Source organism: Eumetopias jubatus, unplaced genomic scaffold (genome assembly GCF_037043125.1).
Source record: "Eumetopias jubatus isolate StellerSeaLion01/CBP00866 unplaced genomic scaffold, mEumJub1_p1.0 scaffold_4, whole genome shotgun sequence".
Classification (NCBI taxonomy): Eukaryota; Metazoa; Chordata; class Mammalia; order Carnivora; family Otariidae; genus Eumetopias; species Eumetopias jubatus.
In genome coordinates, this window is record NW_028274810.1 from 54,282,036 (window position 1) to 54,305,977 (window position 23,942).

Consider the following 23,942-nt stretch of genomic DNA (forward strand, 5'->3'; position numbering starts at 1 on the left):
ATCTGAGTTTAAAATGATAAACAAAACAACAATAACAAAAAAAAAAAACACCTCACTGGATATAATCTAAAGGTATATTGATAGGAGGACGGTTCAAACAAGTTTGGTCCATCAACACGGTGCAACACTACACAGCCATTCAACATGCATGCACATGCCTAGCTAGAGATACCTGTGTATGAATAAAGAATGTTCTGGAAACTGATAAAAGTGGCGGCTTCTGGGGAATGGCAGGTCAAGGGTAGGAGAGAGGGAAGGGCAAAGTTTACTTTTTCCTTTGTATCCTTTTATACAGTTTAACTTATTCCACATGAACAATGATTGGTTTTACAAACAAAAAAGGAAAAAAATTATAGGACATCTGTGGAATCTCTTCTTTTTCCCATTGCTTTAAAATTAATTAGCAACATTATCAGACCTAAGTTCCCGGGAATTCCCGCATAAATGGCAGTGCACTCTCCGGCTCCTCAGGCAAAGCGTCCTGCAACTCACCATCTTCCAGGCATAGCTCACATTATAGGCCTCCTTTCCGGTGGCTCTCAGCTTGTTTATATGCCAAGACAGCGATGAATTCACAGGGACTGCGATGATCTGGCTGCCCAGAGGGAGGCTGCGTTGGCAACAGAATGAAATACTTCAGGCAAAAGATAAAATTAAGCACTTAATTAAAGGCAGGGAAGAAGCTGTGAGTCAATGACCACCTCCTGATTTTGAAAAGCAATGAAGCTCATCACTTTTGAAAGAGGTAATGTGAAATTTTCAATTTCGTAAAAGCATGATGTCAGCTCAGCACTAAAATATTCCTTGCTCTCTACCCATGCTCCCCCCAAATTCTAATTCTTTCCAGAGACAAACTTGTCTCGAATCACTGTCATTAATTTACAACCAATGAGCACAAAGACCCATTCTCTATAGGTTACCATCTGCCAAAATAATGTATCATGGTTAGAAAAAATCCAATCTGTTTTTTATTTCAAAAGAAAACGTTGTATATGATTGTGCTGTCAACTTGGAATGGACACTATTCTGCCAAGCTATTTTTTTGGCATGCTGGAAAGCTGGTCCTCAACTTAACCTTTTATTTTGCCAACATTTTTCAAATTAGTACAACTGGAGTTCTTCTTAAATGGGGTAACATATATCCGCGATTTTACAATTAATGGAAACGTGAACATAGAATCTGATTTACAAAACATTTTCCCTAAGTAATAGTTTTAAGAGAATTTACCTGTTGTTATACAAAGTAAATAAAATTTTAGCTACTATTCTTATGAAAAATTTACTGAGTATACTTTTAATAACATTAATTTATATACTTGTTTTATACCCTAAACACTCATATTTGACCTCAAGAGGTCCATTTTTTCAGAAAAAAAAACCAAAAAAACAAAAAACAACCCAAATATTACAACTTCCACCTTTTCCTTACCTTAGGATATTTTGCCGAACCAACTCAAATTTGGGGATATTTTCATAATGAATGATGTCAGTATGAAGTGGGGGTTCTGATAGTAAATATGGCCTGGTAAGAGATGGGTGCATAAGTGTATACCCTGAAATAAGGAAACAAAAATACATGCTATGGGAAACATGCTGTAGGAAGTACGGATTCTAATATAAGTGCCTATCATACATTTGAAATGTGGGATACTCTGGGATGACTGCCCAATACGCAACATCTCAGTACGTACGTAGCTCACCAGTCCAAGAAAAACTGAATTTGTTTTATGCGTATAGAAAGTATAGAAAGATGCCTTAAATTATGGAACAACTGTCTAATCAAGAATATCTTGGAGGTCCTGGTCATTGGGGCTTTTTCTATAAAAATGTTCTAATCTTATTACATAAACCTTAATGCCAGTGAATTTGAAGATCATACTATAGAAAAATAAAATCCAAAGGATCACTTTCTATATGTCATTCAATCCTCAAGTCTAATTTCTTGATGTTTAAGTAACTGTTACCTACTCCTTAGCACAACATAGACACAAATGAGGTTGTGTTTGTTTGTTTGTTTTTTTAAGAGAGAGAGAATTGTAAGCATGCTCCATGCCAGCATGGAGCTCAGTCTCATGACCCTGAGATCATGACTTGAGCCAAAATCAAGAATCAGATGCTTAACTGACTGAGCCACCCAGGTGCCCTTAGAAACAAATGCATCATTTTTAGATTCATTTATGGTTTCCACTACAAATGAGCAGTTCTAGTCTCACTATTTTTCTATAAATAATGTAATTTTCTTACTTTGTTAGTATCAGAATATCTACAGATTATTTTCTTCAGGTTACAAAAAAGTCATTCTTTCCCATGATTTTTAGCAGATTACCTTTGTCATCAATGAGAAAAGTATAGGAAGCCAAAGAATCTTGGTAATACGTCACGTCTTCAAGGATGTAAGCCAAGTTCACATCCACACCTACAATTCCCAGAAGTAGGTTTCCAAAATAACAGGGTTTACTTACAGTCATTATCAAACCTATGGGTTAAAAACAAAACAATCCAAAGGATAGCAGAGAAGGCACTGAACAAAGACTGGAGCTATGCTGTAGTGAATCACGGAGGCTACGATCTGCCATCTAAATTCTGCTTGGAAGAGGTGACCTGTGTGATCTAGGAGCCAACCACTGCCTCTGCAGACAGCGTAAGTGAACAAGACTGTGGGGCATGGAGAGTCTTTTGTGGGGTTCAGATGCCACAGTTAATTTTGGAGGCAATTTATACATTTTCCACTATTTCTTCACCTAAATGGCAGGACAGTCCCGATCAGAGCAAAACACAGCAGCATTTACTACCTGATTCTGTTTTCTCAACTGGGGAAGATTCAACGGAATGTGAAAGACCACTGGACAAGGACTCTGAGAATTTGGGTTCTAGCCTAGCTGTGCTTATGTATTGTACATAAGACATGGATATAACTTCTCCGAGCCTCGGTTTCCACATCTGTTTAAAGAACACAGTGGTAACTGCTTTACTGATTTTTAGGGGTAAACAAAAAGAGATTATGTCATTAATATAGCCTATCAAAAGACAAAAAGATGAAGTGAAAAAACCTGGAAAGGTACAGAATCTAGTAAGATCTGACCAATTACAACTCCAAGCAGCTCAAGGAGACACGAAGTTTCCAAAGGAATCTATTTCTAGTCACTGGGTTCTGAGGTCCTCGACTTTTACCTAAAGGGCTAGCCAGTAGATACTTTAGGCTTTTGGACCAGTTTCTCTTGCGTATACTTAAAAAAAAAAAAAAAAAAAAAAAAAAGCTTTAAATAATAAACGGCATTCTCAGCTCACAGGCCATACAAAAACAATGGGATAATCAGGAGAGGGAAGAGCAAAGGCAAAGAAAATGTACAAGAGGAGAGAGGGTGAGTAGTGGGGTGAATGCGTGGACAGTCAGGACAGCGGAGCTCTCCTCCTGGCTCTCCTACTGAGTTAAATGGCACCACCTCTCTGAACTGGGTCTCTTCATGTGTCAGAGACAGAACGACCTCTAGCACCCGGAGCAGTGCCACAATCCTATGGTTCTCAATAAAACTCGAAACAAGAAGATGGATGGTTTCTCTCCATCTTACACTAGTATTTTCCTGTGCTTAATGGCAGGTTCACACCTTGGCAGCGTACCAGAAAGCCATTCTTCTATCAACACCCAGGAAAGGGATTTGGATACTTGAAGCCTCCTGCAAAAAATAGACTTCCACACAGAGAAACCCATGGTGGTCCACTCAAAGTATTATTGAACTTGCTGTGGTCGCAAAGGCCAATGAAATGTATCATTTGGTAGGAGGAAGTGCATACAACACTGAAAAACTTTGTGAGAAGTTACGCCCAGTTTTAAGGTAAGTTCCGGGGATGTAATATACAGCCTGGTGACTATAGTTAACAATACTGTATCGTGTCACGATATATACATATATCAAATCATTATGTCGTACACCTAAAAGGAATGCATTGTTTTATGTCAATTATAAATCAGTAAACCAGGAAACAAGAAAAGTTGTGTGCTGTGTTATAATTTCAAAGGCATTCTTTAGGCAGTCAACAGAAGGTTTTAAAAATGTATTTTAAGGAGGTTTTTGCCCAGGTATCCCTGGACAAATGGGTTATAAATGATGGGAGTAGCGCTTGAGGGCTAGGACAGAGACAGAGGTCATAACCTGCATGCCATGCTCCCCTGGGCTTGTGTCTAAGATTAAAGCCGTTTTCATAGAGCAGTGAAGTACAACAGAAATACTCTGAGACCATATGCTCAGTTCAGATTTCTTTGGCTATGTTGCGAACAAGCCTGAAAAAAAGAAACACAATCTTACTTTCCAATTATCACCTCGGGAGAGAAGACTCTTCATTCCATTGTGGCAAATAAAGTACGCTAAGCTCTTGTTACCCTTAATGAAATCCCTAAATGCCCTCTCTACTTTAACCTAAAGTACATAGATTTACTTGTTAAAAGAAGTACGTCCAGTCACCAATATTTTAATCTGTGGGGGTTTTGAATGACAGCCGTGTAAAAACATGGGATTCTCTAGGCTCAGCATCCCCGTGTTGTGGAGTTAGAGGAGATGCCACCCACGCGTTCTGGGGACTGAAAATACAAACGTGAAAGGCATGCTCTAGTAGAGGAATGGGACAGACCAGTAAAGCAGTCGCTGAAGTACACCGCAGAGGATTCAGAGAACAGGCCCTGAGGACTACACTTTGGAAAGCATCAGCCAACAAGGAACCGAAGATTTGCCCACAGTTTGACTGAAAGCCTTTGGGTAACTCTTGGGGTGGTAGAGGTGAATTTTATAAAAGGTCCGACTCTACCTGATATCACTAAGGGTAACAGGATTTGACCGCATAAACCCCCGAGCTTGTATAGGACTCGGTTTCCACATCTGCCTTTGTTCCTTCGACACAGTATTAACATGATTCATTGATCTGTCTTTCTCTTATCAGACTTACATGCTTGTTGAGGGTGGGATGTGTGCCTTACCCATCATTGCCTGACACAAGGCTTGGCTGGCACTCAATACCGTGGGCTAGATGCATAAAAGGTCACTTGCATTTGCAGCTCCACATTTCCCTATGAAAGGAAATAACCTTATCTAAAAGTGGGAGTTTCTATACTCTCCACATCTGTGGGCTCTGCCAGAATTAGGAGGGATAAAAAACATTGACGTGTAGCAGAGGTTACCATATTTCTTCCTTATGGAAAAAACCTGTTTGCCTACTTTCTAGAAAACATATTCTCTAGGCCTGTTACTTTTCATACATGAGTTTTGTTGGGATACTCTCACTGTATCTGTGAGAGTTCCTAGTTACTGGAACATAAAAATAGGATCTCATGTGGTGAGGGTATCTGTCTGGCTAGTAATCAGCTTCCTCGTCCCTCCTCTCTGTCAGAGAAGAAAGGGAAGCATGCTGGAGAAAGGATAAACAAGAATATGAGAAGGGAATGAAAAAGGTTGTCCTTTTACTGATCATATACGTTGGCCAGCCATTACTCTAGGTGCTTCCCATATATTAGCGCATGTTGTCTTCACAACTGCCCTGACAGAAATATTCTTCCCGTTTCATAGACCAGGAAAGTTAATCATGTGAAGGTTAAACACTTTACCCAACATCATATTATGAGTAACTTGTGACATCAGGATGATGAAGATGAGGAGAGTTGTAACAAAAAGTAAAGGTAATAAATCAACAAGAACAGTAATGACTGTTGAGAGGTATGCCAGGCACCAATAAGTCCAATCCTAATAACCTAAAAGATATATTATATGAAAGACATCATTACATTTTAAACAGGTGACCAAATGGGAATGAATGAATGAGATTAAATAAATGATCAAAGACCACAATTTAAGAGGTAGAGTGGGGCTTGAAAACCTCTTATTGCCAAACCTGTATTGTCTGACCACCCCATGTTGCTTTTCCTTTCAGGCTGAATCCTAATCATTTCTGAGATCTACCACCTGCCCTGCAAAGTCACTCTTTTGTTCCAACTCAACAACTTGTGGATATTAGGGAATCCTCAGTAAGCCCCTCCAATAAATAGACCCATCATGTTGACTGAGGCTAGGGCAATGTGATAAAAATCAGGCTGGGGATTTCTGCTCTAAGGTACAGTGCTACTGGACTGATGGCAGAGGGCTGCACCACCCTCTGACCACAGACAGGGATGACTGTTCCCCTTGCCTGTCTGGACCCTCTAATGCTCACGGATAAGTGTTGGACAACATTTAAAAGTTACTGTCTTGGTGGACTCGTGTCCATTTCTTTTCCCCTTTCTTTAGTAGGAAGTTTTCCCCAGACTCACCATCTCCCATCTCATCAGAGAAGGGAAGGCTAAAGACCGCTTCATCAATCATCCGGTTGGGAAGGTTGGTATAGAACCTGCCGACCGTGGTCTCCAGGTTACTCAGCTGGTTCAGCACCATCATGCTCCCCTTAATCACAGGCAAGGCTGTCCGGTCCAGCACGCCATACTTCCCTGAGTTCTGTTCAGCCAGATCTCTCAGAAAAGCCAGCTCTTTTAAACCAGTCACCCCATCTGAAATGGAAAGCCAAAGGTAGACAGTGTAAACCAAAACGGTGTATATCCCTGCAATAACCTTGCCATTTAGATTTAATAAGGGCACAGATAAAATCCTGCAATGCCAAAGGGGTCTTACAGAGTCAACCTGGACCCAGGACACAGTTACCATTTCTTGCTGAGGAACATAGCATGAGGCATAGTCTTTCCTCAAACAGGCAAGAGGGCAAAGGGATTCTTCAAAAGGCAATGATGAAAACCACATGAGTAAAAATAAAGGAGCCCCATTTGGCAACGATATGTTCTCCCCTAAGAGTTTAATTTTTCTGCATTTAAAATTTGAAAGCAAAAGTTGTGATTAACAAGTCTGCATTTAAATTAGATGAAGTTGTAAGAGTTTTAAAGGATAGAGGTTTATCATTTCATTTCTTACCTCTTTCCCTTATTAAACACTTGCCAAAGTCTCATGGAACTAAATGGAAGAATTATGTATTGCATTTAGTGATGCCCCCAAACCCCGTGTCTTTAAGCTCATTTTAATTACAAATGCTTTCATGCTTGATACTGTTAGGACAGTACTGGATTTGATTTATTTAATGTGTATTTTCTACGTTTAAGGGGTTTTAAAAACTTTGTAAAAGATTTAGGCATACTGGGATGTATTGTTCTACAACATCTGTAATCTATAGCATAAAAATAAATTTAATAAACCTTTTTAAAAATTTTGGTTTGCTATTGTTGGAACACAGTCAAAAGGATTAGTAACTGATCCCATATGGGTGCCATTGTAAACAAATTCAAATGATTTCAGTCACTACTGAGATTCTACCAATGAGTTTTAAATAGGCTTTGCCTCATGCTCTTTAACTATTTAGTCTTTAAAAAAACATAACAAAACAAAACTGAAGAGTTCATGGTTCACCTACCTTATGTGACTTTATCATTTCTAACTAAGGAGTGTGTATATTTCTAGCCTGAAGTCCATTTCTAAAGTCATGCAAGGATCTAATGCATATAATTTCCTTCTTAACATATTGTATTTAGATAACGTGGATTTTGCTGGAGCAATGATGCTAAGAAGTCAGAACCAGGTTATTGTTCCCTTTCTTTGCTATGAGTGGAGATAGGGGAGATGAGTGGTACATTCCAGAGTAAAAAAAAAAAAAAAAATCACAAAAGCCATGATTGATCCCTGGCCTTATACCCTTGAGAAGCTCCCAGAAGTGAATGATAAAAGGAGACAACTCAAGACAATAAACACATTTCCTTTCTTTGTCATGTCCTGTTTGACTCTCTCAAATGTAAAAGAAAAGTAACAAATGGGAACATCTCTTAGGCAAAGAATAGCATGGGATAGAAGGTTATCAAAGATTGTCTATTTTATGTACTACATCATGATATGAGTGGCAAAGGTGGCAGTGGGCTGGCAAGGCGGGTAAGTATGGTAGATGGTTCTATCACCAATATGGTCATCCTGGAGACTACATTTCCGGTGTTTCTAGGTTAAAGGTGGCCAAAACTGAAGTGCTAGAGATTTGAGAGGTGAAACAGACACAGAGGGACCAGCATGTTCCAGTTTGTCTTACCCTGCCCCAATCTGCATTCAGTTCCCTTTCTCAGCTGCTGGCTGGCTTGCTCAACAAGGGTAACCCTAGGCTCATTACAGATGTTTCAGTGACAGTCTACAGGGGTACAGCAGCCATGAAGAGCCAACAACCTCCTGTAGACTTCTACGCAGACCTCCTAAGTGGTCTTCAACGTTCCTAGCTTTCAGACATCTCCACAAGCTCCAACCCATACCAGAGCTGGTTACTAAATACTGGCTTGTCAACTCCTCTTTCTGGATCTTTACTTTCTCAATTTTCTCAGTTGTGTACACTCTAATTCTGGTAATAAGTTCATTACATCCAAATCCTCATAGTGGCCCTGCTTCCCTACCTGAAGCCTGACTGACAGAGTAAGGGAATGTGTCAACCTTAGTGAACAATGCTCACAGACAGCATTTGGAGAGGGAAACCCGGCAGTGAGGATGTTGTGTCTAGCCAGATTAAAGGGAGAAGAAAGAAGAGATAAGGGTGGCCAGAGGGAAGTAACCAGAGGTTTTAAAAGACTGGCATTATCAGGGGCATAGCAGGTGCACAAGATTCTCTAGGGTGAAGATTTAGGACCAGTGAAGAGATGGGTGATAATGAGGAAGCTTCTTTACTCAGTATCTGCCTGGGCAGACCTTCAAATCTAATGGAAAATAAGTGATCACTATCTTTTCTGTTTTCTTATACCTGGACTACTGCACTGAATTCATCTGCCTTATCTATCTTTCTCAAGGAGTCACAAGCTTCTTGAGGACAGGAACTTTGTAATAATACAGCTCCAAAACCTCAGTGCACTATGTTACACACTGTAGATTCAACAAACTTTATTTTCTTCCCTTCCTCTGTCTTCCTGCCTGAGTCAAAGAAGCTAAACCATAGGGAAAAGGAGTAAATGGCACCCAGAGATAAGACTGAAAGGTACGTGCCCCAGGCAAAAAATAGGCCATCCTCGCCTACCTCAGCCGTGCTCAGCCCTGTGCTCAATGCTCAGAACACAAAGAGAACTAAGACACAGTTATGTATGAGAAGCTCACGCTCATGTAAAGTGGAGGGAGAAGGAGAACAGTATGTGAACACATCATTCATGGATGACACGCTTAACAGAAGTAAGCACAACAAGCTGGGGGACAAGGAATACTGAAATACTGAACACTGGCCCTGAACGAGAATGAGAGAGAAGCACCTCTGCCTTTGAGGTGTACTGAGACAGGCAATCACACAAACTTTAATTCAGTCCTTCAATCGGCTTTCAGGACCTGTTCTTGATCAGGTACTGTGTTAGGAACATTTAACACATTCTATCTTGTTTATTTATTATCACAGCAACTCTAGGTACATTTTACGATTTTCATTTTACAGATATAACTGAAGCCTAAAGAGATTAAGTAACTTGCCATAAGCACAGAGCTAATAGATGGAGACTGGAACTCAGAACCTCTAGAACTCCAATCTGAGTTCTTCCATGGAGAGCCCACAAAATACCTAGAAAAGAATCATGCTGACCCAAACACAGATTCCTGAACTCCTCCTAAGCAGATCTGAATAAAAATCCAATGGTACTATCTGGGAGTCTGCATTTAAAAAAATAATCTCCAAGTAATCCTTAGCACTTTAAAATGAGAACCACTGTCCCTATAGCCACATGGTTCTGCATGGAAATCGAAGTGGATGGAACAAATAAAAGACCATAGGTGGGAAGAGCTCCTGCATCAAGATGTGGCCTCTCAAAAACAAGAGAATATAGTCACCCAGAACACTGAGGGTAAGGGGCCTGAAGACTCTCTGGGGGAAGAACAATATGCATTAACAGGTGAAGAGACAGGACATAGCAGAAAAGCTAGAAAACTGGGCCATAGTCAGACTGGAGGACATGCTGGAGAGCAGAAGGAAAAAAAAACCAAGTACTTCCTCAGATTTGCCAATTTACTAAACCCTTTCACATACTGATTTAATAGCAACAAAATCAACCTTCAGGAGTACCTAGAAAGTGACACACATTATCCTGGGAGTTTACTGTACACCAGGGTTACTCTTCGCAACAGCCCTGTCACATAGATAATTCTTATCTCCATTATACAGTTAAGGAGGCTGAGGTGGAGAAAGCAGCAGAAGAGGCTTTAGGTGGTGATTCTGCAGAGAAATGTGATATTCACTGGCTCGGGTATACAGAAGAATCTAGGTCAGTATTTTGGCTTCCTGAAGCTTAAATCAATGAACTCAGTTAATAACCTCCATGCAGTATCAAAATCCAAGAATATGAAGGAGAACTGAAAAAAAAAAAAAAAAAAAAAAAACACCGGAGCAGTACAGAATCCTCTGCAAGACCACATCACCGGAGAAGGTTTAGAAATGAGCAGTTGGCTGGAGAGAGAGAGATGAAGAGAGAGTGACATCCTAACACATGTCCTGAATACGAACGTTAGGGAGAGAAAGGCTTGGGCAGGAAGCTGCTTGGTGGCCTCTCTTCTTACACCCTTCTTCAAAGCGCACGCTGTCAGGGTTCTTTTTTTATTTTTTCTGAAAGCAGCATGCACTTAGAGAGAACTTTCATCTGAAAGAAAAATCTCGAAACACTACCTACCATTCATGAGGGCATAGGTGAGAATCATTACGGAGTTGTTTAGAAAGCTATTTTCTTCATTGATGACACGGAGAGTCGCCTTTTTATCTTCTTCTGAGGAGTCCTTTGATGTAATGCCAGCTGACAAGTAAATTATGACCATGTCTGTATCTAAACAAAAACATACAAATTGAACGTTACGTTGGATTCCGGCTAAAGGCAGCAGTTCCGTTTCCTTTTCATTTCCTTTGGACTCTCCCGCCTTGAGGACCTGCCTGGCCCAGCGTTCGGACTCCTTCCCATTTGATGCCGGGGCTTTCATCTCTCTGCCTCTGCGTCCCTTCCATCCTGCCCTTTGTGGGCAACGAGGCCTCATTTATCCAGTGTCAGCTGAAGAGATGTTCCTAATAAATTTACCAGATAAAAGAAGGTGATTTCCTTTAGGCACTCATGGTGTGGTAATTTAGCCATCCCAGACAGAGCGCTCTCTTGCCTTCTGAAACAGAGGATTCGGGACCTGATTGATCCTTTCCTCACTGAGAGGCTTCACCAGGAGCCAACATTTTTGGGGCTGACTAGGCTTTAAAATGATGGTTCTACCATGGGCTCTTCAAACATGAAAGGTTATTGGTCCCTATACTAAGTAGCTCCAGAAACATTTTTATTTTTAAAATTCATCAGTGTAGGAATGCCTGGGTGGCTCAGTGGGTAAAGCGTCTGCCTTCAGCTCAGGTCATGATCCCAAGGTCCTGGGATCAAGTCCCGCATCGGGCCCCCTTGCTCAGCGGGGAGTTTACTTCTCCCTCTGCTTGCCGCTCCTCCTGCCTGTGCTCGCTCTCTCGGACAAATAAATAAAATCTTTAAAAAAAAAAAATTCATCAGTGCAAAAGAACAGTAAAAACACAGACATGGGAGTCAGGGTGCCTGTGTTGAAATCCCAGCTCTGCTACTTTCAAGCTGTGTCTGGGTAATTTTAGGCAGATTTCTTAACCTCTCTACACCTATATTTTGTTGTCTACAAAATGGAGATAATGACGGTACTTACCTTCGTAGGGTTGCTGTGAGGACTAACTGGTTAATTTAAGTGAAGAGAGACTCCAAGGATAATGGCAAATAGTAAAAGAGAAAGAAGCCTCAACACACACACACACACACACACACACACACACACACACACACACACACACACACACACACACACACACACACACACACTCCCACCCACCCACCCCAATATTGGTCTGAAGCAGCACCTATAACTCAAGATTAAACTACTCCCCCAACCAGGGCTCATAAGCAGAGAGATTGAGAAGGTCATTTCAGCTCAGTGTGAAGAACTTCCTTCAAGTGGATTTACTAACAAATATAAGTAGTGAATTTCCTACCGCTGGAGATACATACGCAGAGGCTGAATGACTACTGTAATGGAGGAAGGGAAGTAAGCGAGCTGGACTTCCACACTGTCTGAGATTCTTTGGTTAACTATATATTTTTATTAAGATATACTACACAGAAGTTTACCTTTCTATTGAGAAATAAATATTCATATGGTATATGCTTCTTTCTTCAGGTCCTTACTGCTGTCATTTAGTTGAGGTTGCTTTATACTTACCGTGGTAGGCAACCTCCCTGTAAGTCCCCCAGTGATCCTACCTTCTGATATCCACATCCTTGTGTAGCTGTCTCCCTCTGAGTGTGGGCTGGATTTCGTGACTTCCTTCTCGAGAACAGAATACAGGAGAAGGAATGGGGTGTTCCGAAATAGGTTAGGTGACACAAAGCCAGTGGCTTTCACTGTGCATGCTCTCTCACTCTGAAGGAAGCCAGAGGTATGCTGTGAGCCACCCTCGTTAGAGGCCAGGCACTGAGGCCCTCAGAACTGAGTTCCCCCAGCAACCACGTGAGTGAACTTGGAAGCTGGTCCTTCCCAAATTGAAGTCTGAGAGAATATCAACTCTGGCTAACAGTCTGACTGCAACCTCATGAGACATCTTTAGCCAGAGATACGAAACTATGTTGTACCCAGATTCTGGACCTACAAATACTGAGAAAGTAAATGTTTAAAGTCACTGAGTGTTGGGAAATTTGTTATCCAGCAATAGGTAATGAACACAGTTAGTTACCCTTTTAAAAAATATCCTAACAGTGATAAGGATACAATGATTGAGTTCTCTTCAGTTTGTAAATTTCCATTTTAGACTTTGCAGCATCCTTTGTTATACAAAATTGAATGGTTAGTTTATGTTGTATCAATGTTGTAGACAACTGAACTGAGATTAATAAAACTGAATCAAAGAAATAAATACAACCTAAGTTGTTGTCTCTCATTCATTACCATAATTTAACATAAAGTTTTAAAACCATTAGATGCTTGAATAATTCTCTAATACTAGCTGTAAATTTAATTGCACTATTTATTCATCAGAAATTAAGAAGTAAATGCTGATGCAAAAACATCCATAAGCTTAGAATATCCATCTTAAACTGGATTTCAATATTTTTCCAATGATGTAAATACTGTCTTATAAATTATTGTTAGGACCCCAAACATCTCATTTAGGGTTCAGACGGGAAAAAAAAAAGCAACAACACTTGACTCCCTAGTTGGGGGGAATACAGATATACCATGAGGCTGATATGAAGTATGAGACAAACCATCACCCCATGGCAAAGGTACCGTGTGTGATAAATGCCTGGACAGCCGTAAGACTGACCTGAAAGAGAACCTTTGAGTTTTCTTACTTAGCTTCGTGACTCTAGATAAAATATGCTGTCACGGAGAGCTGGTGGTGAGGCCCCGGCCCATTTCTGGAAAGCCAGAGGGCCGAGAGTCAGCAGCCTTCTGCTGTAGCCACGCACCTTTTCTTCCCGTCCCAACAAGAAGGGAAGCACCCTGTCAGCATCCTCATGGCCTCTGCCCAGCCTGACTCTATCCTTGCCCTGTCCTTTTTAGACAGCAGATCTGCCAAATTTGGTGTGATTTATTATTTTTTTTTCCTTATTAGGATGTTCCCTCTCTAGCAGTCAGAAGAACTACACCTTGTGATCAGTAATGTTATAGATGAGTAATAATTACAGGGACTTGGGGCAGAGCGAAGACACAGCATGTAACAGGAAGAGAATGCAATAGCTTCCATTTGCCAAGTCCCTGTCTAAGCTGCTAGCATGTCTTGGGGGTCAATATCAAAGGGGAAAAAGCAACTGAAATTTGGGGCTCTGCCCCTGCCATCAGATCCTCACTCCTACCTAACCATCTTATTCCTTCTGTTCTAAAATGACCTACCAACTAATCACCCCCAGAACAGGCAACCCAAATATGTTGATGGTATCAGTTACAGATCTACCATGGGACTGAAAAAGAGCCAGAGCTGGGTAAAATTTTTAGATATTCTCATTAATGCAAAGCAAATTTGTACAAAGGCACCATGATTTATGACATGTAGCTTCTGTTCATATGGCTACTAACCTGGGGCAGATATTTCACTTTCATGCACAGGCTAATCCTTACAACAATCCTACAGGGTAGGTCTTACTCATTAGAATAACTCCACCACATGGCTTTAAAACAGCACCAGGGGGGCGCCTGGGTGGCTCAGTCTGTTGGGTGTCTGCCTTCAGTTCAGGTCATGGTCCTGGGGTCCTGGGATTGAGTTCCACGTCGGGCTCCCTGCCCAGTGGGGAGTCTGCTTCTCCCTCTGCCCTGCACCCCGCTTGTGCTCTCTCTCTCTCTCAAAAATAAATAAAATCTTAAAAAAAAAAAAAAAAGTAAAACAGCACCAGGTACACGGCAGATGCTAAATAATTATCTAGGAAGTGAACAGAAGTAAGGATGCAGGGTGCAAGCTCCTAAGACGAGTACGTAGACCCCTCACTATACTGCAGCCAAGGCTGGTGTGGTCCTCAGCCGTCTCGGCTTGAGGTCAACCAAGATGTTTGAGGTATCTTTGAGCTAGAAATCTTATAGGAAACTGAATACCATAACAACCACAGCTAATATTTATTTGATATTTATGATGGAATCCTGGATCTTATTATCACCCCCAGTTTGCAGAAGAGGAAATCAGGCCTGGAGAGATCAAATAATTTACACAAGTTCGCAAGTTTAGAAAAATTTCAAAGTAGGAATTTGAACCCATGTTGGTTAAAGTCCAAAACCCACATACTTAACCACTAAGCTAAATTGCCTGACAGCACCTCAAACCTCTCCTTAATAAGCTAGACAATGCTAATTTCTGATGTGTTTCCTTATGCAATCTAATTTGTGTTTTTCTCTGCACTGCCAGTAGAAGCAGAGATATAATTTAGGAACGTCTTACTTGGCTTAAAAAGGACTCCTCTGAGCATTTAAAAAACAGTGCCCTCAAAAGTTGTCCAAGTCTGTGATGGTCACTCTTCTTGCCACGTATTTGTTTGGCAACATTAAGAAAAACCAAAAAACAGCCCGAGGAGAAATCCCTCCCATCAAAGCAGCCTTCTGTTAATGTGTAGTGCAGGAAAGTCTGTAAGAAGAGGTTTAATGAGGTCTCAGTTTTAAAGCTGGAACAAACGTCAACATTTGAAAACCAAGGGGGTGCACATAAAAATCCAGATTTCGGGCTTCTCTTAAAATAGAAGATCTGGCAACGCTGGGGCAGGCCCTCGTACATGGCAATCACAGGCTGCACAGGACAGCGGGCTTCTCCATGGAATATGCACCCCCTAGTTGACCATGCTCCCCCAAACGATCCTCACTGACTTACTTTGGGTTCCCTTGACTCACAATCACTGGCAGGTCACAGCCAGTCTAAAATTTTTCTTCATTATTTGAATAGTATAATAATCAAAATTGGACTTAAACTCTAAGGGTAGTTTGATGACTGAGGAATCAAGTAGAAAAATCACTCCTGGTGAGGAATGCTGACAGGTAAATGGCCCAGACCAACTAGCCAATCTATCTTGATCCTCAGGAGGTCAACCTTGTCCACTGGCCTTCTTGAATCGTGGACAACTTGACACTCAGCCATCCCGTAATACTGGTCTGTGGGTAGCTGATACTTGCCAACACTAGTTGGCAAAATTCTAAGATGATCCCAATGACCCACGCCCTTGTAGAAGATTTTCCTCTTGAGGGGGCCTGTAACTTGCTTCTAACCAAAGGTGATGGATATCACTCCTGTCGATCGTCCTACATGGACAGCAAACATGGAGGGATTTTGCAGATATAATTGAGATTCCAAATAAGTTAATCACAAGGGAGAGAAATCCGATTAATTCAAAAGGGGATGGGTCTGATGAGAACAAATGAGCCCTTCAAAAGAGGGTCCAAGCCTTTCCTGAAGTCAGGGGCTCAAAGAAGAGATGCTCTCCTGCTGGTTTTGAAGAAGCAAGTGCATGTGAGTTTTACAGTTGCAAGGAAATGAATTCTGCCAACAAATGAACTTGGAAGAAGACTCCAAACCTCAGAGCAGACCACAGATGTGGGAGACGTCCAGACTGCAGCCCTCGTGCAACCCTAAATCCTTACCTGGAACCCAGGCAAGCTATGCCTGCACTCTTGACCCATGAAATGGTCTGCGTGGTAACAAATGTACATTGTTTTAAGCTGCTATTAAATTTGTGGTAACTTGTTATGTTCAAACACCAACAAATATGCCATCTGCCATCATTAGTTGTAATAATTCCAGTAGCTCGATCTTTCAAGGGCTCACCATGTGCCAGTCACTATGCTTTGCATTCATCAATGTTGTCTTACTTTTAATGCAGACACACTGAAGAACCTGCAAATATATTCTTTAAGTTTCCCTCGATAGGATAGATTCATTAAAAAAAAAATCCTACAAATAGATACTCGAATATAAAAGGGAAAATGACATAGATTCCTTTCAGTAGTTTCAAAGCATATCTTATTTCAAGTATCTTTTCCTTCAGTTTAGCATGCATCCTAATTCCAGATTTTCTTTAATACATGAAAATTAAATTAGCATGCCTTTGTACATTTGAAGGCTGTGCTCGTCTAAATGACAGCTGGTTACAAGAAGGAAGGATCAAGGCAAGAATCCTGCAGCCTGTTTCTTTGCACATGCGCACGGGCAGACATCCACTCTCAAGTCAATGAGAAGGCAAGGCTGACAATTAGCATTAAAAAGGATGTGGACATTCCCCTGGGAAATAAATGGGGCTATGTTTGTAATAAAGGGGCAGGAAGAAGAGGCTCTGGGGGTGAAGGAATCGCGCTGGCCGAGTACCTTTGATTGGAAAAGATGAGAAAATCTAGTAAGATCCTACTACTAGATGACCGTGATGACAACACATGAAAATTTTATCCCAGGTCAATTTAAAAAATCCCTCTAGACATAGTTGTGTGATCAATTTACAATGTATGCCTACTGCTATCCTTTATCTATTGGTTTATAAGTCCTCTGAGAGAGTGCAACTTACTCGCTTGGAACTTTGTGTTATTGTTTGTGCTTCGAATCAGCTGAAACGCCTTTTGAAATCCCACCGCATGCTGGGTAGGACTGTCCAGAGACTTGACGCTGCTAACGAAGGTGGACATTTTCCTCTTTGTCTCACTCGTGGCTGGAGACAGGAACGTCTTATAGCACTGGTCGAGCGAGCACGTCCTGACCGTGTCTGCCACAGTCAGCACAGAGATCTGGAGGAAAGAAAAAGAAACCTTGTTATCTTAACATGTGAAGGCTTTTTTATATTCTTGAAGAGCCCAAGGACTGAGAGGGCCTACAGAACAGTTTCTAAGAGTTTAAAAATAAATGCCTGGAGGCATAAATCTATCAAATTTGAAAAGGATGAGTTAAGGATTGGTAAGGGGGAGGGGCTCTAGAGTCTGTGTTTTGTTCCCAGATGAAGTCAGCAGTATGGCGTTCATCTATAACATTAAGGATGACTATTTCATGCAGAGAAAGAGCTTAGCGAGTACTAACCATCTTGGGTTTCCAGCTGGAGGTGGGGGTGAGGGTAAAGGCACAGGGTGTGTGTTTTAAGCAACTAGATTAGTCAGTAAAACCTCAGGAGTTCGAAAAGTCAAAATGATGAAGCAGAAAATGTCCACAAGGCAATAGATTATCATTAGCTGTAAACACACCTGTCTCTGAGGTATCCTAGAGATTAGTAAACCTCGAGAAGCCTTCCCTTACCCCTCACCTCTCATAAATCTTGAGCTAAAGTCCAGCCATCCACCAGCCTCCACGCCCTTGTCCTTCTCCTCCTTAGCATAACTTCCAGTGTAAAAGTCACAGCTAATTGGAAGCCTTGACAGGAGCCATGAAGGAAGTACAAGACTCAGCTTGGTGGGGGTGGTTTTTAAAAGAGATTTGGAGCCAGAGTCGGCGGCTGCTTCCTCAAACGCTAGAATAAAAACGAAACCATTCTCTTTCCCCCAAAGTCGTTTTAAATATGGATTTAAAACTGTGTACCATAAAACACAAGGTACTTCACAAAAGACATTCAAGGAAGAGCCAATGCCACGGGGGTCACTGGGGGTACCGGTCACCTTGTCGTGCTCGTCGATGGCACTGAGGATGACCCGGGCAGCGTCCTTGGCGATCTGAAGCTGGGTGTCCGTGACAGAGGCCCCGTGGTCCAGGATCACTACTATGTGCTTGGACTGTGGCCGGACCGTGGAGACGTAGATAGGTCTAGAAGGGGTGGGGGGGGAGAAGCTCTCTGGGGTCAGTCCTGCTTTAGGTCAAAGGAGCTCAACCCAATGCAGCTGTGAACACTACAGATGTGCAGGCATTTGGTGGCTATGTCTTTTTCCAGGGATGTCTTTCTCCAAGGAAAGAGCCACTGGTAAGGAGAAAGGATACTGGCGCAGTGAAAACACGACCTCGAGACAACAGCGTGTGTCTGTAGAGCAGGGATTGGTACCTCAGTCTTCCAAAGATTAAAGCAACCAGGAGGAGGTTAGAAGAAGCCAATCCTTTTGGGGGCGCCTGGCTGGCTCAGTTGGTGGAGCATGTGACTCCTGATCTTGGGGTTGTGGGTTCGAGCCCCACATTGAGTATAGTTAAAAAAAAAAAAAAAAAAGGCAGCAAATCCTTTGGGAGGCTGGCCTTTTCGGCACACTTGAAAGTCAATGCTCGCGGCTGTGTGTGGTGATGCCACTCAAGGTTACCCAATATTCGGCTACAGAACATGGGACTGGTGGCCTCTCAGACCGCAGAGAGTGCACACGAGGGAGGGGAAGGTCTACTTGCCAGCACTGGGTCTGCAGACATACAGAGTGGGGCTTTGCTAAAACGGAGGCGGCCTGTAATCTGCGAGCATGCTGAGCAGCTCTGAATAGCAGGTTTGGTTTCTCTCCCCCCAGACAAAGGCTACTGCTTAAGAGGGCCCTTTCCTTTCTGTACTGAAGCAATTCACACAGGTCAGCCACCAAAAGGCCCCTTATCGGAGCATTTAAAACCATGCCATCAAATGTGTCCAAGCCTGTGATAGTCACTCTTCTTGCCAGGTTTTTGTTTGCCAACATTCAGAAAAGGGGCTGGAGGGAGGGTGGGGAAGGTCCAAAGGAGAAATGCCTCCCATGAAAAGCGGCCTTCTGCTCATGTGCCGAACAGGAAGGTTTGTGAGAAGGGGTTTAATGCGGTCTCTCTTCACAGTTTTAAAGCTGGAACAAATTAGGGGGAGCTTAAGAAAGCAAATCAGCCTCAAGAGAATTCCCTCCTTTACTGACACCCCTAAAACACTAGATTTTTTCTATGAAATGTTAGATGTCAGTTGACTCAAAAAAGTCTGGGCACGAATTAAGGAATAAAAGCAAAGGACAAAAAAACCCCACAAAAACAAAAAAGAAAGCCCAAAACAAAACAAAACACAAAAAACCTAAACTCTCGAAATCTGGCCAAGCTTACACTTTTGTTCTCAAGCCAAAAGTCCTACATTAACACTGAAGTACTACTGTATTTTCACCAGTCAATACCATTAAGCCAGTAGGGAAATGTAATAAAAAGAATTCAGGAGAAATGGCTACAGAAATGAAAGACAGAATGGAAAAGAATGAAATCTGACTATCCCAACCCTGACAACCATGTCAAATATTGAACTTTTTAGGTCCTCCAGGCTAGGTGAATTTAAAAAAAAAAAAAAAAAAAAGCATATCTCCTTTCCAACTCAACCCACATCAATGGAAAGCAGAGTATGTGTTTCACATTGCCACAGTAAATTGTTAAGGAACTGTTTTAGAGTGATGCAAAAAATAGTAACATGAAATGTACAGTCTGGGAGTGGGTCCCCACAGCATGATTGGTATCCACAGGTTCCTTTCTCGTGTGCTCTGAAAACCCATTCCACACTTCGAAGGATGTGGAGAACTTGCAAAGGCCTCCGAGGAAAGCAGTTAGGGCAAGTAAAGAGATGGGAACATCAATCTAGGAGGGGAGGAACCTGGATTACTTAGCCGAGGGAAGACAGTGTTGAGGGTTGGTTTAATGCAGATTCAGGGTAGGTATGCATGAAACCTTCCAAGTGCAGGTGAGTGCTGATTTGTGACAAGGTCCTGCTTGTCCTTTTGGACTTTCCCTCACAGGTGATGCATTAATAGCAGCATGCCCTCCAAACTATCTTCTTAGAAGTAAATGCAAATTAGATGGTTCATGGTATCTTTGGCCTCTCCTGAGATAAGCCAGACCAGACCCAAGGTCAAGACTTCTGGTCCAGTTTCTAAGACACTTAAGTCTTCACCAATCCTGGAGAAGGTGTCTTCACCAATCCTGGTGTCTAGGGAGGGAACCGAAGAAACCATACCTATGACACAACGGTCTTTCTAGGAAAAGCAGAGAAGTAGTATTTTCCTTGGGGAAAATTTTAGACACAAATTAAAGTAATGATAAAGAGAGGCTAAAGCAATGGTTACTTTGGACTCTAAAAAATGGCAAGGAAAATGAACACCCTGCACTAGCTCCAGATTTCCTGGTGTCAAACACCCTTTGCAGATACACTGCAAAGGGAAGCTGTAGGGATTCAAAAGGGAAGTATCTTTGCCTAAGGGGTTCTGTAAATTGATGAGTCTTGTCATACAAATTAGCTCACCATTACTGTCCTTCTGGCTAAGCGGTACAAACTCCCAGTCAATTCCGTGAGAAGAGCAGGAAGCTAACCATTCTTGGATCCAATGTGTCCTGGGCAACTTTAAAAAACTTCTGGTAGCTGAGATTGCATGTACTTAGGAGTCTTCTAGGGCTGCGCTTAAGCGAAGGTATTATCATTCCCGTCTCACCAAGATGCCTGAAGCTCAAAACCACGTGGGTGCCTCCAACAGTTTAATTTCTTTAGTGAGTACCTTGTTAGATAGTTCTAGAAAAACTCTGGGCTTTATCATTTGCCCTTCCTAGCATTTCCACATCCACATATGCTCGCTGGTGAAATCATTCCTGAGTAAGCTTGAGAAACCACAGCTTGGAGGCAGTCATGTGTGTAAATAAGGAGTCTCTGTTTCATACAGATCATTCTTAAGCAGTAATTACAACTGTAGCAAGCAAGTCAACGTACCTACTACGATGCTCATAGCTGCTCTTACACCGGAACTTGTGTGCTGGGAAAACGGTGAAAATCCCTTCTTCCGAGCTGAAATACTGCCACTTAATTCCAGGGTTGGATTTCAGGTTGTCTGCAAGAACTAGAGGAGTGGGGAAAAGGAAATATAACCACCAAATCCACAGGTGCAGGCAGGCATGGCTCCTTAGGCATCTGCTTTGCATAAACTGCTTGTAGTATGGAGAAATCCCACTAGATCTAAGGCTGTAAATTTTCCACTAAACATTTTCTTTCTGTCCCTTAAAAAAATACCTGTGAATAGAAAAATGTAATGAATGTTTCAGTCAAGGGACGCTATTATTCTTAACGTTGTGTGGCAATGCTCTATGTCCCGGGATATTTTTTCTAGCATGAATGATTCATTTGCACTAGTCTCTCCCCTCAGGAGGCTGGTCCCTGTTGGACCAGTTTACACTTGCTGGGGTACATTCTCTAATGGAAAACAGGGACGTTAAGAGGCCAGGTCTCCTTCAAATAAATAAATAAAATCTTTAAAAAAAAAAAAAAGGGCACCTGGGTGGCTCAGTTGGTTAAGAGGCCAGGTCTCCAGAGGGACTAGACCTGTGACCTTGACCTTGCTCACTCCACAATGAGGAAATTAGCGTAGATGGTACCATCATTCAGTAAGAGCTCATGGAATGATTCCAACGTGCCAGGAGCGGGACACAGGCTCTCCTTCATGGTTGCTCATTTAACCCATGAAACAACTGTAGGACGAAGGTGGTATTATTCCCTACTTTGGAGTTTAGAAAATACGTTAAGGGAGCTTAAGTGACTTGTCTAAGGTTTCATCAGTAAATGGCCAAGTTGGGATTCCAGCCTGGCCGTCCTGGCTCCTAGGTTCTTACCAGCACGCAGTATTGCCTCCCTTCCTACATACACTGTATGCCTGCCACTGAGCTGCAGCGGGAGGGGCAGCCACCTTCTTGGGGGCAATCCTGTCCCCAAACCTCCATGAAGTCTTTCTTACCCTCTCCCACAAGCAGAGTTCTCTCCCTCCTGATGCCCTTTGACTCTGTTCCCCCACTGAATCCGTAATGAACTATACACTTACTATGTGTCGTGTCCTGCTTTACGTGCTGCAAGATACACACAGCTGAGCAAAAGACAAGCCTTATTGTAATAACTAATACACTAGAAGATTTACATAGTGGGAAATGGGACGGAAAGCAATTCAGGGGGAGGAGGAGCCTGAGCAAAGGCAAAAGGCAAGTATGAGGTGCATCTGATAAGAATGCACCTAAAGCTCTGAACACCACACAGCCATGCTTGAGTCTGGCTTGGAGGTCGGCAAACGTCTGCCAGGGTTTCCGACCAAGCAGGCTCTGTTGCAACCCACCCAACTCTGCTGCTGTTGTGCAAAAGCAGCCCCCGACCTCGGTGCGTGTGCGCCAATGACAGCTGATTTACAAACATCAGTGGTGAGCTGGATTTGGTCAGTGGGCCTTCCACTTGAGCATTCGAACTCTGAACCCACCCTGTGAAATGCCCCCCTTGGGGGACTTAAAGCATGTCCAGTGCCTCCTGCCTCCAGCGATTACCCTGCCAAACACACACACGGAGAAAGGGCAGCATATTTTATCCTCACAAAGATCCTAGGAGCAACAAAGCATTCTCCCCAAGTTACGGACAAAGAACCCAGCTCCGACTCTTCTGGGCTCCCTGAGGTTTCACAGTGGACAGGAAGGCAGTGGAGGGTGAGTGACCACAAAGCGGGTCCCCGCTCCACTCTGCCAGGCAACCTTATCAAGGTCAACACCTGGACCGGGGCGACCACACTCTCCCCTGAGACCTAGGGCTGATATGATTTGCACGTGAACTTGGAGGCGGCTTTTCCTCTGGGGGTCCGAAGCCTTAACCTTGATCTCTTGTTAGCACTGTTCTTCAGGCAGCCCTGCCAAGCCCGCAAGAAAAAGGCAAACAGTGCCTTTGGAAGTAAAGCTCAATGACCTCATTTAAAAGTAACATCTGTAACAATAAACAGGCTACAGTGAGACTATTAAAAGGGGAGCCAATGAGAGCAAGAATGTTTTAAAAATAAATCAGAATTCATACGGTGCATGATACATTTAGTCTCACCACAAAAGATCATTCTGGTTCCTTATAATCATTCTAGCACTAGAGCATAAGTGTCAGGCAAGGTTCCTCAAACCCTCCCGCTGAGAACTCCTTTGGCATCTGATTAAATTTCATCCATTATTCGGTACTAGCAGAAGATGATGGAGATGATGGTAATGAGGACCCCGGGGCCCAGAAGCAATCTATCATTGTGCTGTGCACCCCAAGCGGGCCCCTCTCCGACCTAGATGTGGAGGTGGAGAGCCCTATTTTCCACACAGGCACAGGCAACCCAGAGGCAGCTTCCCCCATTCCTAGGAGTCAATGAGATGTTCCGGCAACTGGATAACTTGGGCTGGGGTCCTGCATGCTCACTCTTTCCTCAGCAATGCTGGATGCTGTCCAGGAAAAGGCTGGGCATACGTCCAACCTGTCGGTCCATGATGTACGGTGTTAGGCTTTAAGCTATCAATGGGTAGGGCCTGTATTTGTCTCAACTGCTCTGCACACCTACCTCAGACAGACACATGTGAAGGTGGCAACAAATGATATCTTCCTCACTGGAGCTCACCCCCAAGATGGAAGCCACCACACCCTCTGAAATCCTCCAGTATCTTACCTCTCCCACCTTCTAGTTAGTGTTGTTGTTCTGGGCAACTTTTCACTCTCCCATCTCTAGATTCTGAGATCC

At 42.6% G+C, this 23,942-nt stretch overlaps 1 protein-coding gene across 1 annotated transcript in view; it reads right to left on the reverse strand.

Annotated features, from left to right (window-relative positions):
- Positions 1-23,942, reverse strand: part of CACHD1 (cache domain containing 1) — a 205,830-nt gene that overhangs the window by 34,644 nt on the left and 147,244 nt on the right. Inside the window, exons 5-12 of the mRNA XM_028102467.1 lie at positions 21,149-21,275; positions 18,150-18,294; positions 17,078-17,294; positions 10,682-10,831; positions 6,293-6,526; positions 2,327-2,476; positions 1,430-1,553; positions 493-610 (exon numbers count right to left, since the gene is read on the reverse strand). Of these exons, the coding sequence (XP_027958268.1) occupies positions 493-610; positions 1,430-1,553; positions 2,327-2,476; positions 6,293-6,526; positions 10,682-10,831; positions 17,078-17,294; positions 18,150-18,294; positions 21,149-21,275 (1,265 nt within the window). The remainder of the gene's footprint in view (positions 1-492; positions 611-1,429; positions 1,554-2,326; positions 2,477-6,292; positions 6,527-10,681; positions 10,832-17,077; positions 17,295-18,149; positions 18,295-21,148; positions 21,276-23,942) is intronic.